This window comes from Dendrobates tinctorius, unplaced genomic scaffold, assembly GCF_039654945.1.
Source record: "Dendrobates tinctorius isolate UK_male_01 unplaced genomic scaffold, ASM3965494v1 ptg000005l, whole genome shotgun sequence".
Lineage (NCBI taxonomy): Eukaryota > Metazoa > Chordata > Amphibia > Anura > Dendrobatidae > Dendrobates > Dendrobates tinctorius.
Window position 1 is genome coordinate 25218128 of NW_027361673.1, and position 18045 is coordinate 25236172.

At 42.6% G+C, this 18045-nt stretch overlaps 1 protein-coding gene across 2 annotated transcripts in view; it reads left to right on the forward strand.

Annotated features, from left to right (window-relative positions):
* Positions 1–17644, forward strand: part of CMTM7 (CKLF like MARVEL transmembrane domain containing 7) — a 71497-nt gene extending 53853 nt beyond the window's left edge. For both annotated transcript variants that reach the window (XM_073568696.1, XM_073568699.1), the window contains exons 2-5: positions 3545–3718; positions 6848–6946; positions 12363–12444; positions 14428–17644. In XM_073568696.1, the coding sequence (XP_073424797.1) occupies positions 3545–3718; positions 6848–6946; positions 12363–12444; positions 14428–14441 (369 nt within the window). In that variant the 3' untranslated portion in view covers positions 14442–17644. The remainder of the gene's footprint in view (positions 1–3544; positions 3719–6847; positions 6947–12362; positions 12445–14427) is intronic.
* Positions 17645–18045: the final 401 nt, after the last annotated feature.

The window sequence follows — 18045 nt, forward strand, 5'->3', positions numbered from 1 at the left end:
AGCGACATCGCAGGGGTCGGGGGTCGTTACTTACCTGTCTGACGAGGCGATCCTGATGTCCTCCCGCCCGCGTCTACGATTCGCTCGTCGCCACAGCAGGAAGCTGACGATGAGAAACGGTCCATGACGTTCTCGCGCGATCAGCGATAACCAGCGGGGGAGCGGTCGGAGGTAAGTATCAGACATAGCGATATCGCTAGCAATATCGCTATGTCACAAAAAACAGTGACGTTATAGCGATATTGCTTAGTGTGACAGGCCCTTATCAGTAATCTAGGAGACTGTTGGTGGTTTGGAAAATTGCTGTATATAAGGGACCTTATAGGGAATCTGTCACCCTTTTTTGGCCTATGAGCTGCCGCCACTGACATCAGGGGCTTATCTACTGCTGTAGATAAGCCCCCGATGTAACCTGAAAGATAAGTAAAAAAAAGAGTTAGATTATACTCACCCGGGGACAGTCCGGTCCATTTGGTGTCGCGGTCTGGCGCCTCCCATCTTCATACGATGCCGTCCTCCTCTTCCCTTCTTGTTGAGGGCAGAGCCCTGCAGTGCGCAGGCGCCGGGAGATGTCAGAGGTCCAGCGCCTGCGCACTGCAGTATTCTGCTCTACCCTCAATAGGGCAGAGCAGTGCGCCTGCGCCAGAGCCACGACAGGAAGGGAAGAGGAGAACGGCATCGTATGAAGATGGGAGGCGCCGGATCGGACCGCCCCCGGTGAGTATAATCTATCTCTTCTTTTTTTTTTTTTTCTTATCTTTCAGGTTACATCGGGGGGCTTATCTACAGCATTACAGAATGCTGTAGATAAGCCCCTGATGTCAGTGGTGGCAGCTCTTAGGCCGAAAAAAGGTGACAGATTCCCTTTAAAAGAAATGTATATCTTCACAACCAAATTTTTGGGTTCAGGGTTTTGAAAATAAAGCGGCTATTTTTAATAGACTTTCCCCTTTTCCTTCTAGAACTATAGCACTTTCCTATGGTAGCAAACCACATGCCTTTCTTGAAAAATAAAATATTTATGGTACTAGATTTTGGAGATGGAATGTTGATTCAGGGAACTAGTCTGATTGCCATTTGCGGAGTCAAAAAGGATCCCCCCCCCCCCTCCCAATACGAGGCAGTTAGAATCTGCCTCATGGTTTTTTTTTGCCTTCCTCTGGATCAACAAGTTTGTTTATAATTTGAACTGCATGGACTTGTTGTCTTTCAAGCTTAAAAGGGTTTCCATAAAACGAGGCAAATTTCAATCAATGGATCTTGGAATAATTTCTATGATTTGGATGTGTTTAAAAAAAATGTTCCTGTGCTGAGAATCTTATTACTGTGCCCCTGCTGTGTACTGTGTAATGGCTGTGTCTGACCGTGCAGGGACGTGGTCTGATCATACCACGGCTCATGGCTCTGATGGAAGCGAGAGAGCACTGGATCACCGGTGATTCTTTCTGCTAGGTAAAACATTTCCCTGTCTGTTTAGAAACATGTTTTACGTCACAGAAACATTCAGCTGCAAACTTATGCTATCTTGTCTGTATACTCTTTTGCGTTCCCCCCCCTGCCCAGGAGCTGTGGTATGATCGAACGATGTCCTTGCACAGTGAGGCATTACACAGTACACAACAGGGGTACATTTATAAGATTATCCCAGCACAGGAACATTTTTTTCACACATCCAATCAAATCATTACAAGAGCTTTTAAATAAAATGTGCTTTGTTTGTTGGACAACCCCTTTAAATCTTTTTAGAACTAATATTTTTTTTAATGAAACTTCATTATTTGATCATCAGCCCATGTAAAAGGTCCTTTAAAAGATATGGAGGGTTGTATAATTGCAGGATCAGCCTACACTGCCTTTTTTTTTTTTTTTTTTTTTTTTACTTTAGCGTGGGTACGGAAAGTATTCAGACCCTTTTTATTTTTTTTCTTTGTTTCATTGCATCCCTTTGGTAAATTCAAAAAAGGTCATTTTTTTCTCAATGTACACTCTCCACCCCATCTTGACTGAAAAAAAACAGAAATGTAGAAATTTTTGCAAATTTATTAAAAAAAAAAAAAAACACTGAAATATCACATGGTCATAAGTATCCAGACCCTTTGCTCAGACACTCATATTTACCGTAAGTTACATGCTGTTCATTTCCTTGTGATCCACCTTGAGATGGTACTACTCCATCATTGGAGTCCAGCTGGGTTTAATTAACCTGATAGGACTAGATTTGTAAAGGCACACACCTGTCTATATAAGATCTCACAGTGCACCTGTCTATATAAGATGTCACAGTGCATGTCAGACCAAATGAGAATCATGAGGTCAAAGAAACTGGCCAAAGGAGCTCAGACAAATTGTGGCAAGGCATAGATCTGGCCAAGGTTACCAAAGAATTTCTGCAGTGCTCACGGTTACTAAGAGCACAGTGGCCTCCATAATCCTTAAATGGAAGAAGTTTGGGACCACCAGAAGTCTTCCTAGACCTGGCCATCCAGCCAAACTGAGCAATCGTGGAGAAGAGCCTTGGTAAGAGAGGTAAAGAAGAAACCCAAGATTAATGTGGCTGAGCTCCACAGATGCAGTAGGGAGATGGGAGAAAGTTCCACAAAGTCAGCTATCACTGCAGCCCCTCCACTGGCAGAATGGCCCGACTGAAGCTTCCTCAGTGCCAGACATATGAAAGTCCACATAGTTTGCTAAAAACACGTGAAGGACTCCCAGACTGAGAAATAAGATTCACAGGTCTGATGAGACGAAGATATAACTTTTTGGTGATAATTTTGAGCTGTATGTGTGGAGAAAATCAGGCACTACTCATCACCTGCCCAATACAATCCCAAAAGTGAAACATGGTGGTGACAGCATAATGCTATGGGGGAATTTTTCAGCTGCAGGGACATGACAACTGGTTGCAATTGAAGGAAACATGAATGGTCAAGTACAGAGATATCCTGGATAGAAACCTATTCCAGAGTGCTCTGGACCTCAGACTTGGCCGAAGGTTCACCTTCCAACAAGACAATGACCCTAAGCACACAGCTAAAATAACAAAGGAGTGGCTTCAGAACAACTCTGTGACCATTCTTGACTGGCCGAGCCAGAACCCTGACCTAAACCCATTTGAGCATCTCTGGCGAGACCTGAAAATGGCTGTCCACCAACATTCACCATTCAGCCTGACGGAACTAGAGAGGATCTGAAAGGAAGAATGGCAGAGGATCCCCAAATCCAGGTGTGAAAAACTTGTTGCACCATTCCCAAGATGAGTCATGGCTGTACTAGCTCAAAATGGTGCTTTTTTACTCAATACTGAGCAAAGGGTCTGAATACTTATGACCATGTAATATTTCAGTTTTTCTTTTTTAATAAATTAGCACAAATTTCTACTTTTTTTTGTCAAGATGGGGTGCAGAGTGTACATTAATGAGAAAAAAATGAACTTTTTTGAATTTAAAATTGCCTTCAATTTTGTGTTTTTTGTATTTGACTTGTTTATATGACCAGCTAGTATATGGGTAGTTTTAAAATTCTTTTATGTTGTATTATCTTGCAGCTGTGTTTGCTTATCGCCTTTCTTTGTGTGCGGTTCTCCGATTGGACAGATTACAGTGCCTACCGCTATTTTGAAGTTGTCACCATTTGCTTCATGATACTAATAATCATCCTTTATGTGGTGAACGTATTCCGGATTTACAGAATGCTTACATGTGTATCATGGCCTCTAGCGGTAGGTACATTTCTAATACACTTGTGTGATACATTATTAAAAAAGCATTAGTGGGGAGTGGATAACCAGAGCTCATCAGCTAAGCTTACATATCTTGAATTCATCATTGAGAAATGCAGCAGAGCAGCTGGTCATGGCCGAAAGTGTTGTCACTCTTGAAATTGTTACAGAAAATAAAATATTTCTCCCAGAAAATTATTGCAATTACACATGTTTTGTTATACACGTTTATTTCCTTTGTGTGTATTGGAACAACACAAAAAAACTGAGGGAAAAAAAGGCAAATTGGTCGTAATTTCACACAAAAGCCCAACAATGGGCCGAACAAAATTGTTGGAACCTTACTAAAATTGTGGGTGAACAACTTTCTTTCAAGCATGTGATGCTCATTTAAACTCACCTGTGGCAAGTAACAGGTTTGGGCAATATAAAGATCACACATGAAACAAGATAAAAGGGTAGAAGTTGTATCAATCTTTTCATTGTGTGTGCCACCACACTAAGCATGATGGATAACGAAAAGAGAAGAGAACTGTCTGAGGACTTGAGAACCAAAATTGTTGAACAATCTCAAGGTTACAAGTCGATCTCCAGAGAGCTTGATGTTCCTTTGTCCACGGTGTGCAACATAATCAGAAAGTTTACAAACAATATCACTGTAGGTAATCTCACTGGACGTGGACGGCAGAGAAAAACTAATGAAAGATTGCAACGAAGGACAGTTCGGATGGTGAATAAGCAGCCCCAATCAAATTTTAAAGAAATACAAGCTGTCCCGCAGGCTCAGGGTGCATCAGTGTCAGCGCAAACTATCCATCGACATTTGAATGAAATGAAACTACGGCAAGAGTCACAGGAGGGCCCAACTGTTGGCACAGAGATACACTACCATTCAAAAGTTTGGGGTCATCCAGAAAATATTTTTGGTTTCCATGAAAACTCATACTTTTATTAATCAAATGAGTTGCCAAATGAATTTAAAATCTAGTCCAGACATTGACAAGGTTCAAAAAAAGATTTTTATTTGAAATAATAAATTTCTCCTTCATACTTTTGCTTTTGTCAAATAATGCTCCCTTTGCAGCAATTACAGCATTGCAGACCTTTGGCATTCTAGCAGTTAGTTTGCTGAGGTACTCTGGAGAAATTTCACCCCATGCTTCCAGAAGCCCCTCCCACAAGTTGGTTTGGCTTGATGGGCACTTTATGCGTACCATATGGTCAGGCTGCTCCCACAACCGCTCAATGGGGTTGACATCTGGTGACTGCGCTGGCCACTCCATTACAGATAGTTTACCAGTTGCCGGCTTCTTCCCTAAATAGTGTGCTTTGGGTCATTGTCCTGTTGTAGAATGAAATTGGCTCCAATCAAGCGCTGCCCACAGGTGTGGTATGGCGTTGCAAAATGGAGTGATAGCCTTCCTTTTTCAAAATTCCTTTTACCTTGTACAAATCTCCAACTTTACCAGCACCAAAGCAACCCCTGACCATCACATTGCCTCCACCATGCTTGACAGATGGCGTCAGGCACTCTTCCAGCATCTTTTCAGTTGTTCTGCATCTCACAAATGTTCTTCTGTGTGATCCAAACACCCCAAACTTGGACTCGTCTGTCCATAACACTTTTTTCCAATCTTCCTCTGTCCAATGAGAGACCTGGATATGCAAATAAATTCGTGGAGCCTCATTTAAGAGTCTCACACACGGGACTAGCCAGATCTTCCTCCAGGGAAGGACCCAGCCAAGGAGTGGCTCCTTTTGGAAACCACCATTACCACCAAATTAAGTGGCCCTTAAAGTCAATATCAAGCTCTTTACGAGTTTACAGATATGACAAGGGAAATACCAAGGCCAGGTATCCATACACAGACAGCTGTTTCTGGGTGTTGCTCCGCATCAGTGTGGAGTAGGATTCTGGCTAGGTGGGAGCAATGCCTAGTAGACCAACATCACGAAACAATCACTGACCTCAGGGAGACCAGTCAAAGAAAACACTGCGGCAGCCGGCAAAGGCGCTCAATCAGTGAAATCCTAGGTGCATTGCTCCCTGGGAAATATGAATGGTTTCCGAAAGGAGCCACTCCTTGGCTGGGTCCTTCCCTGGAGGAAGATCTGGCTAGTCCCGTGTTTGAGACTCTTAAATGAGGCTCCACGGACTTTATTTGCATATTCATATTTCCCAGGGAGCAATGCACCTAGGATTTCACTGATTGAGCGCCTTTGCCGGCTGCCGCAGTGTTTTCTTTGACTGGTCTCCCTGAGGTCAGTGCTTGTTTCACAATGAGAGACCTGGAGCAGTTTGCAAAAGAAGATTGGTCCAAAATTCAAGTTGAGAGGTGTAAGAAGCCTGTTGATGGTTATAGGAAATGATTGACAATATTTATTTCACCGGCTGTGCAGCCAAATATTAACTTGAGGGTGCCAACAACTTTGGCCCATTTTAGGGGTTTTGTGTGAAATGATGTCCAATTTGCATTTGTTTCTTTGGTTTTTTTTGTGTTGTTCCAATACTCACAAACCTGTGTATAACAAACGTGTTACTGCAATAATATTCTGTGAGAAATACATTTTGGAACAATTTCAAGGGTTCCAACACTTTCGCCCATGACTGAAAGTGTTTTATCAAAATTACAGCAAGAAGCCAATAAGTGACACCGCACTGGAGTCAGAGTTTCTGCCCCTACTTTTTTTTTTTTATCTCAGAAGGGGCAGCAAAACCTGGTAACGGATTCTTTCTATAGCCATGTCAGGTGAATAATCATTACATGGGAACAGCTATACACATTTTTCTTAAAATGACCACTTATAGGTGCTCATACTGAATTATTCACAGGGAAAGATTGTTTTGTGTAATGGCTAATTATACCATACACAGTCAAACGTCCATAAGAAATTAAGACCTAAGACATTCCAGACACTCTGTGTACCATTGCTCAGCTAAAATTAGTGTTCACTCAAATCTGGTTAAAGTCATAATCATTTTTAATCACTTTTCATTCATGTGTATTGTTACTTTTTATTAATAATGTTAATAATGTCAACAACATGGGTATTTTTTTTAAGAGTTGTAATATTGTGATGGAAATCTATAAATTATCATGAATTCACTTGTATTTGCTTTCATTATAGGAATTGTTACATTATGCCATATGTACCTTCTTACTCCTCGTTGGCTCCATTGTGGCTGCTGTGAAAAGTTACGGCATTGGTGGATTAGTAGCGGGTTCGGTAAGATAATACATTGAATTACTTGTTTTGTCAAATTATTTGCCTATGAATATCAATATAGTGTATGGAGAGATTTTAAAAAATGATATCAAACTATTGAATACATAGAGTACAATGGCTTGTGAAAGTTTACACCCCCACCCCCCCTTGGCTTTTTACCTACTTTGTTACATCACAACCTGTGTTTAAATATTTGTGTAATCGGATTTGTGTGTGATGCATCAGCACTAAATAATTTAACTTGGGGAAGAGAGAAAAATATAGGCATAAATTAAATGTATGGGATCAAATAAATTAAAATTGGCATGTGCATATGTATTCACACCTTTTGCTTTGAAGTCCCCTAAAATTTACTAGTGCAAGCAGTTGCCTTCATAAGTCACATGGTTAGTGACAGGAAGTCCACCTGTGTGTAATCTAAGTATCACATGGTCTGTTGGTATATACGCACCTTTACTGAAAGGCGAGAGACACCACTAACTAGACAACACCGTGAAGAGCAAGGGCTGGTTTTAGAGAAAGTGGGGCACTTGGCCAAAATGTTAAATGGGGGCCCCAAATGCTAACATTTGGCGCCATCACATACAAACATTTCTGTTGCATTTACATGCGCCGAGTTCAGGCCACTAAACAAACATGTTCAACAATATTAAAGTCATTGGATGCTTATTTCCAGGCCTCTTTACACCGGCTGAGAAACAATGATGGGGTCAGAACAATCACTTACAGTAGATCAATCTGTTCCCATACAGCATCATGTTATCAGCAGCACTTCTACAGTTTTCACTGGTTGATGTGCTGCTCAGACCAATTATTTTTGTTCTGGCATAAACAATTCAATCATTTAATGAATAGGCAGCATTATGCTTGTTTAGTATAATATACCCCATAATCCTCCACATAGTATAATGTACATCACATAGTCCTCCATATAGTATATGCCCCATAGTCCTCCATGTAGTATAATGCACATCACATAGTCGTCCATATAGTATGTGCCCCATAGTCCTCCACATAGTATAATGCACATCACATAGTCCTCCATATAGTATATGCCCCATAGTCCTCCATATAGTATAATGCACTTTCCGTAGTCCTCCATATCGTATAATGTGGACAATAGAAAAAATTTGAGTCAGGCTCAACAGGACTGGATTTTTCTTTTCAAGAAAATATAGTCTGGATCATGTTGACCATGAAAATTTTCTTTTGTATGCACTATATTTTATTTTGAAAAATAAAAGGAAAAGAAGAATCCAGTCCTGTTGAGCCAGACTCCAATTTTTTCTATTGTCCTTGATGGGAGGCTAGGGCGAGGCCAGTGTCTGAGCCCCAGGTGGATAAGCATAGAGCAACTGGGTGAGCTGGAATCAAGTTTTTGTTATAGTATGCCCCATATAGTATAATATGCACCATAGTTCTCCATATAGTATAATGTGCACTATAGTCCTCCATATAGTATAATGCGCACCATAGTCCTCCATATAGTACAATGCACTCCCCATAGTTCCTCATATGGTATAATGCATTCCTCATAAACCTTGATACAGTATAATTTAGCCCCCATATAGTATAATTCACCCAGAGACTGGAGTATGTGACAACCACAATAAGCCGTACTCTGCATAGATGTGGCCTTTATCCAACAGTGGGCAAACAAAATGCCTTTACTTACGCACAAAAATTGTTAGGCTCGTTTTGCGATTGCCAAAAGACGTGGGGGGAGACTTCCCAAATATATGGAGGAAGGTACTTGGTCACCAAGGTAAGCACTCTGTCTGGCACCAAACCAACACAGCTCATCACCCCAAGAACACCATGTCTTTGAGTAAAAGGGTCAGGGAAAATGGTCTGTGTCAAGGGGAAGATGAATGGTGTGAAATGCAAGGATAGTCTTGAGGAAAACCCGTTTGTCGGTGATTTGAGACTGGGGCAAACGTTCACATTCCAACAAGACAATAACCCAAAGCATATTGCTAAGGCAACACTCAAGTGGTTTGATGGGAAACGTGTAAATGTTTTGTGGTGACCTAGTCAAAGCCCAGACCATAATCCAATTGAAAATCTGTGGTCAGACTTGATGATTGCTCTTAACCAGAGGAAACCATCTAACTTGAATGAGCTGGAGCAGTTTGGCTTGAGGAATGGGCAAAACTACCAGTGGAAATCTCAGAGACATATCCAAAGCGACTTGCAGATGTAATTGCTGCAAAAGAAGACTCTACAAAGTACAGACTTTAGGGGGTGAATAGTTATGCACACTGAAGTTTTCAGTTATTTTGTCCTACTTGTTTGTGTGACTATAAAATGAAAACCAAATGTTCACAGTTGTAGGCATGTTCTTTACATGAACTGATGCAACCCTAGAAAAAAAAAAAAGAGAGAAATTCCAGGTCGACGTAGCAAAACACAAAAAATGCCAAGATGGTGAATACTTTCGCAATCCACTGTATGACTGATACTTGCTGTGGACATTTTCCTGTACTAGAATACTAAAAGCAATCACATCCTGTCTGTGGGAGAGACTGAAAGACTAACAGCAATTACAGTTGCCGTTTCCCATCACTGACTTTTGTAATTTCCAACATTCTAGTACATTGACTTAGTAACATGAGTAACAAATAGAAACTTTTTATAGAACGCAATTATATTCCTTCTATTAGATGTGACAAGTCTACTGTCCGAGGTGATTAATTTAGTCCTGCGTTATGTTTTGGTGTCTGCAGATTGCTCAAAACCTGGTAGTTGGAAAATGTTCCTTCAACAGCTGACTGGATTGTTTATGTGGGCCATAAATGATTGCTCTGCATCATATCTCCCCATATAAATGGGATTCACTACCAACATGTATCGACACTGAACACTGCTATTACTGATTGTTTGGTTCCCACACAGTTTGCGTCGGTCTGTGATTTCATCGTGTTCTGATTGACTGATCTCGTTGATCGGCGCACGCTATGGGCAAAATACTTCCAGAATAAACACCCCACAGCTCCGTAAAGTATATACCGCTAATGCACATTAGCTCAGTGGTTAGCACTGTTTTTGCAGCACTGGGGTCCAGGGTTCAAATCTCTCCAAGGACAACATCTACAAGGAGTTTATATGTTCTCCCCATGTTTGCGTGGGTCTCCTCCCAGACTCTAAAGACATACAGATAGGGAATTTAGATTGTGAGCCCCAATAGTGACATTGATGTCTGTAAAGCGCTGTGGAATTAATGGCGCTTTATAAGTGAGTAAACACACTGATAATTATCCTGTATATTCAGGCCGTAAAACAAAAAATAATCTAGCACCCAGAGAAAAGCTTTACAGAATTGCCGAGTAAATTGATTAAAAAGTATAATTTTATTAAGCACAATGTTATAAAATTGGTATAAAAAGTAGCAAAATAACCACAAGTACAGCTAATGATGGGTAGGTATGCCCGGGAAAGTGTATTACATAATGGGTATTACATATCCATATCTGCACAATAATGAAAAAGATCAGTCTTGGAGCATATTGTGTACCTATATTGCTCAATAGCATAGGGAATCAAAATCATGTACATATGTAACATCTAATATATACTTACCTTGTAATGTCTTCACATCTTGTTCTGTCCAGATATGTCCGGATGCCAGAATTCCAAGCGGCGGAAGTTCACCGACCGCCATATTGGGACACCCAAGTGATGGGTGTCTCAATATGGAAACTGCCGGTGGTACCAGCGGAACACAGTTTCACCGCAACATACACACTATACGCCTACACACACACTATACGCCGTACGCACCACACAAACACACACTGTATACACCGTACGCAGCCTCTTGCGTGGTGCCACCAGCGGAACACCGTCGCACCACACACACACACAACTGTATACGCTGTACACATTGCACACAAACATACACTGTATATGCCGTACGCAACACACTATACGCCTTACGCAGTCTATTGCGCGGTACCACCAGCGGAACACCGTCGCACCACACACACACTGTATACGCCGTACGCAGCCTCTTGCGCGGTATCACCAGCGGAACACTGTCGCGAACACGCCACCGCCGGGATCAGCCGAATGATTCACTAACCGCCACCATCTTTGTACAGGATGAGTGCTGTGCAACTTTAATGTGACCTCCGCTATCTGTCTGCACAAAGATGGTGGCGGTCTGATTCGCACAGGCGCAGTGAATCATTTGGCTGATCCCAGCGGCAGATGCGCGACGTGTCTACAGGCAGAGGAAGCCAGTCAAATTAAAGGGGTTTTCCCATGAACGAAAGTTCATTTTAAGAACATACCACAGCTCCTGGGCAGGGGAGGAAGCAAAAGACATTACTGACATTACAGCAGGGGATCACAGGATTCATTTTGTGAGGTAAAATATTTCACTGACTGTTTTTAAACAATATTTTACCTCACAAAATGTATCCTCTACGATCTCCTGCTGTAATGTCAGTATTGTCTTTTGCTTCCTCCCATGCCCAGGAGCTGTGGTATGTTCTGTACACGGTCAGACACAGACAATTTTTAAAATGAACTTTCGATCGTGGGAAAACCCCTTTAAAAGGCAAATATCAACGCCAACATAGGGTAGACAGGTCAAAGAAGAGAGCAAAGACTGGAGAAGTCAGCACATTGGGAAAGAGAGAGTGGATAGGTGGGTGAGCACATGGGGGGGTGGGGAGATTCTCAATGCTGCAAAGCCTGCCTCCATCATGACATTACCGCCCTCCTGATGCGATAGCATCGGGCCTCCATCTAGTATAATAAGCACCCACAATAGTGTTTACAGAGCCAAACCCAGCAAAACGCGCGTCGGGTGTGGTAGGTCCCCAGGTTTTACTCTAAGGTAATTGTACCACGTATTCATAACGATTATGTGACACTACATGTTCCTAATGTGAAATATAAGTGTTTGTACCTTTTATCAGAGCTGAATATGAATTTGCCACTTTGACATTATTTGATTTTATGTGCCCCATTCTTTATTGATTGCAACATTGCTACTACTGTTTAAGGGGGTCTTGTACCTTTCTCTCCCTGCTGGATTTGGCTCTGTAAATACTGTTGTGGATGCTTATTATTATATGTTACACAATTACATGATTTTGATTCCCTATGCTATTGAGCAATATAGGTGCACAATAGAATCTGAGACTGATCTTTTTCATTATTGTACAGATATGGATATGTAATACCTATTATGTCATACACTTTCCCGGGCATACCGACCTATCATTAGCTGTACTTGTGGATGTTATTTTGCTACTTTTTATACCAATTTTATAACATTGTGCTTAATAAAATTATAATTTTTAATCTATTTACTTGGCAATTCTGTAAAGCTTTTCTCTGGGTTCTATATATGTGAGTAAAAAAAATATATTTGTATAGTGATTTTTTTTTTTTTTTTCTCTTTCAGATCTTTGGATTCATTGCCTCGTTCCTCTGTATTGTCGGCATGGTACTATCATACAAAGTGTCATTTGTTACTCAATCCAGTGGTAAGTTCGTGTTAGTGGGGGAAATTGGGGTGCCTGTCCTTATAGGATGTCTTTATATAGTGCTGGGAATCCGCCTGATCTAATAGTATGGGTGTCACCAATGGGCTATAAGCCAGCATGCTGCATTACATGTATCTTTGTGACTGGAGTCCTATACAAGCCTTATGTGTGTGCGCATTTATAATACTAAGCAGCCTCCACCACCTCCATGAATGAAGGGGTCTGAGTGTTTGTTTTATCAGCATTTTGCTCCTGTGCCGCTTCCTCCTGTTATCTCCTTTTTAACCTGCTGCTTCCTGCAGTGCATTAATATTGTGACCTGATATCGGGGCATGCATGCATGGCCCCCTCATCCCCATCGTGGCATGCATGGCCCCCTCATCCGCTTCGTGGCATGCATGGCCCCCTCAACCCCATCGTGGCATGCATGGCCCCCTCATCCGCATCGTGGCATGTATGGCCCCCTCATCCCCATCGTGGCATGTATGGCCCCTCATCCCCATCGTGGCATGCATGGCCCCCTCATCCGAATCGTGGCATGCATGGCCCCCTCATCCGCATCGTGGCATGCATGGCCCCCTCATCCGCATCGTGGCATGCATGACCCCCTCATCCCCATCGTGGCATGCATGGCCCCCTCATCCCCATCGTGGCATGCATGACCCCCTCATCCCCATCGTGGCATGCATGGCCATCCGCATCGTGGCATGCATGACCCCCTCATCCGCATCGTGGCATGCATGGCCCCCTCATCCCCATCGTGGCATGCATGGCCCCCTCATCCGCATCGTGGCATGCATGGCCCCCTCATCCGCATCGTGGCATGCATGACCCCCTAATCCGCATCGTGGCATGCATGGCCCCCTCATCCCCATCGTGGCATGCATGGCCATCCGCATCGTGGCATGCATGGCCCCCTCATCCGCATCGTGGCATGCATGGCCCCCTCATCCGCATCGTGGCATGCATGGCCCCCTCATCCGCATCGTGGCATGCATGGCCCCCTCATCCGCATCGTGGCATGCATGGCCCCCTCATCCCCATCGTGGCATGCATGGCCCCCTCATCCCCATCGTGGCATGCATGGCCATCCGCATCGTGGCATGCATGACCCCCTCATCCGCATCGTGGCATGCATGGCCCCCTCATCCCCATCGTGGCATGCATGGCCCCCTCATCCGCATCGTGGCATGCATGGCCCCCTCATCCGCATCGTGGCATGCATGACCCCCTAATCCGCATCGTGGCATGCATGGCCCCCTCATCCCCATCGTGGCATGCATGGCCCCCTCATCCCCATCGTGGCATGCATGGCCATCCGCATCGTGGCATGCATGACCCCCTAATCCGCATCGTGGCATGCATGGCCCCCTCATCCCCATCGTGGCATGCATGGCCCCCTCATCCGCATCGTGGCATGCATGGCCCCCTCATCCGCATCGTGGCATGCATGGCCCCCTCATCCGCATCGTGGCATGCATGGCCCCCTCATCCGCATCGTGGCATGCATGACCCCCTAATCCGCATCGTGGCATGCATGGCCCCCTCATCCCCATCATGGCATGCATGGCCCCCTCATCCCCATCGTGGCATGCATGGCCCCCTCATCCCTGCCAGCAGCTGATTTCAGCTTGTAAGTCATCCCACCGCGACAAATTGTACTCAATTGGATCTGTCCTAACCTCCTAGTATTAAAACCTTAAAACCTTACCATGTGTCAGTGATGTCAATGTGAATAAGGGTCGAGCAGAAACTGCTCCCAAATATGGACACCCAGCAATTGGAAAGCTATATAAATGTAATGTCCAGCTCAAAGGAAGGGAGTGCACTTTGCATGCACTGAGTGCAAGAACCTCCCTTTCTTTGAGCTGGGCATTATATATATATATTGCATATTAGTCTAGTTATAGTACTTGTCTATTGGTCTTAAAACTCATTACACATTAGTAATGCCTTGTGTTTTTTTTTTTTCTTTTTATCTAGGGGCTACATTATGACTGCCTGCTCAGCAGAGGATTCCAGAACTGAAGTGAGAAAGGAAAAATGCCGGCCAAGTACTTGCGTCTGAGCACATTTCCACCTGGGATGAAGTCATTTCCGCAGTGAATGTCTGGCCGTAGTGGATGCACAACTATGGAATATTCACACATCTCTCTGGCAGCTCATTTGTAGCGTTGTATCAGTAATGGAATGGACGACACAAATTAGGTCCCAGTCTTCTGTAAAGCATAGTGAGCTGGATGTTTGCTGCCATTTTATGCTTAAAAACCACTCCAGAATGGACATTGACACAATCATACCGATATCATTGGTAACTTAATATGAATGAAAATTATTAATTGAAAACCAATGGTATACAAGTTATCTGGAGTAAGATAAGTGTGTGTGTGTGTGTATATATATAGTGTATATATACATATATACTTATTATGTAGCCGTGATCCCCAATCTTTGGCTTTCTCCAGATTACCAGCTATGAGAGCATGATGAGGGTTGTAGCTTTGCCGCAGGTTGGGGAGACTGCAAATCTAACTAGAAAATACTCTGAAATGATCATTACAGAACAGATTTTGTAAATTAATTACATTGTGAATTGCAACCTTTTGTAGCGATCAATAATAATTGCTGGTGTCTTCGCGTGTAAATTACAGTCGGCTATATTGCTCAGCACGCAGATACATCGCCATTATGGTTATAGCTGTATTGGAGCTGAGAAAAACGTTTCTGGTCAATGATATGGACATGACTGGAGAATATTCTGTTACATGTAACCATTGCGGTGTGTGAAGGCACAGACATGGTCACTTCAGTCCTACGACTTTTGTTTGCTCCCCAGATAAAATATGTACAACTGCTCTTTATGGGCCATGAGAATTTTAAGCAAAGTGATATTCTTGCATGTAAATATATTCCAATAATGGCATCATGTGTATTTTTTTTTTTTTTTTTTTTTTTAGTATTTTATAAAGCTTTAAAATTTTTGGAAAAAAAAAAAAGTAAAAATTACTTTTCTGAATGTGAAAGTTTGTTGTACGTATTACGGTATTTAAAATTCAGAAACTATGATGTCAGAAATGTAGTTTGTTTGTGAAATATTTTTCTGAGTTTTCCAGAACTCTTTAAATGGATTTTTCATGACTTGAGATGAGCGGACCCATAGAAGTTCAAGTTCTGATACCTGACTAAACTTTAGTCCAAAGTTTGGGAACCAGAACTGTACCTGAACTTGAAACTGAACCCGAACCCCATTGAAACCAGTGGGGAACCGAACTTTGGAGCTGGCATGTTAGCTGCGGTTTTCACATTTCACAATGCAACAGGCAAAAAGTGTAGTAAACGCTCATAATTTCCACCATAGAATCGGCAAAATTAAGTGTAGAAATTTGGTGCTTTGAAAAATCTGTTCAAAAAAATTTGCATCAGCTATGTCTTTTGTATCAGAGTCCACTCCTGTAATGAAAACTGTAGCGGGGTCCTCGGAGAAGGCTTGACGAAAGATTGTCCGGCTGCCACCACTCCTCGTATATCAAGGTTATGTTTGAATATTCTTTTGTCAGTGGGTGATACGCGCTGATTCTAGAACTAAACTTCCTAAACTTTTTTTGTGTTCGCTTCAAGACACCTATGTGTGAAAGCTTGGGTTGAGCAGCATAGTCCCTCTGCAGAACTGTATGTGCTGTGGTGACATGTTTAGGTCTGAAAGTGCGCTTGTCCTAAAGCAGGAGTGGGGGAACCTTTTTTTTTTTCCTTTGAGGAATGGGCAAAAATCCCAGTGGAAAGCTCGTAGACTTAAGGTACTGTGACACTTAGCGATGTACCAGCGATCCCGACCAGCGATATGACGCGGTCAGGATCGCTGGTGCATCGCTAAGTGGTTGCTAGTGAGCTGCCACACAGGCAGATCTCACCAGCGACATCGCAGGGGTTGGGGGTCGCTACTTACCTGTCACACTAGGCGATCCTGCGTCCTCCCCCCCGGCTCCACAGGAAGCTGACGACGAGAAACAGTCCTGGACGTCTCGCGCGATCAGCGATAACCAGCGGGTTGTAGGTAAGTATCACACACAGCGATATCGCTAGCACGTCACAAGTTATAGTGATATTGCTAGCGATATCGCTTAGTGTGACAGTACCTTTATCCAAAGCGACTTGCAGCTGTAATTGGCCTGTGGCTGAGCTACAAAGAGGCCATGATGTGTACTACTGTGTTTCCACAAAACATGATATACATGATTTTTGGAAAATGCTTGAAATATAAGCCTTACTCCAAAAATAAGCCCTAGGTACAGTCAGAACGGGCATTTGGGGGGGCAAACTGGTCATTTACCTAGGGCCCCCTAAATCTCAGTCTCCCAGATTTTCTAAGATAAGTTAACCATGATGTCACGAAAAGTCCTTCAAAAGCAGGAGTTTAGAGGAAGTAAAGAGGATGGTATGCAGGACCAGTGTTGGGCATAAGGGGAGCTAAACTGGGCAATTCCTCAGGGCCCCCACTCTCTCAGGGGCCACCAGCATTTCTATTTTGAGTTTAAGACTGTTTAAAGACCTTTAGTGACATCATGGTCCAACTGAAGAGGAGACAGGCTGGTACATACAATGTGTGTGTCTGTGTATATATGTGTAAGTACGGTATGCGTGAGACATGATTATTTGAATAAAATGTTGATTTTTTTTTTTTCCCCAAGGAAAAATTTGGATTTTTATTAATGGGAAAAAAAGACATCTACTGAAAATAATCCCTCTTTCAGTAAAAAAAGTAATAAAGACCTGGTCGTCTTTTTGGAGAAACACAGTACATACACAACTCTATATGCAGTATTGCTTTACAAAGCATAAGCGATCAGACTATTGCAGGATCAAGTCCCCTGAGGAAGCTAACAAATACAATAAAGCGATTAAAAATAAATAAAATCACCTACCTTTTGTCCCCAGAGAGATTTTAAAAAAAATATACTTGGTATCACCGCATCCATAATGTCTAATCTATCACAGTATGAAAGTAATTAATCAGTAAACTGTTGTCTTTTTTTGTTTTTATTTACTGCCACAAAGCTGAAAAAAAGTGGAAGCTTTCACAGATTGCAGAAAGCAGAAAAGGATTTCCAAATTGTCAAGGAGCGCTTCCAGAAAAAGAATGGGGGCGCAGATCTAAGTGCAGAGTTTTAATTATGTCAGATAGAAATAAAAAATTCTCACCTTTTTGGTGTCTTGTTGCTCAGCGTATAACCCTGTGTTTGGGTACTGGAGTAATCGTCTGGATCTGCTGGTCTGCAGCTCAAAACAGGTGGAACGAACTACCTTGTAGGAGATTCGTCAGAGAATGCAGAAAAGGATTTCCAGTTTGTCAAGGAGCGCTTCCGGCTGATTAATTACTCCAAATATTTCAAAGAATATCCAGTTTATTGTTAGACCTAAAAAACAACGCGTTTCGGCTATACATAAAATTAGCCTTCATCAGGTAGAATCATATATATCTTTAAAAGACACATTTATATAGGGGAAAAAAGTTCCACTCTTCAATCAATTATCGATTAAAAACACATGCACACCTCTCCAAACTGTTGGGAGGCTAGTTGTAGGTGGAATCTAATAAAAAAAAAA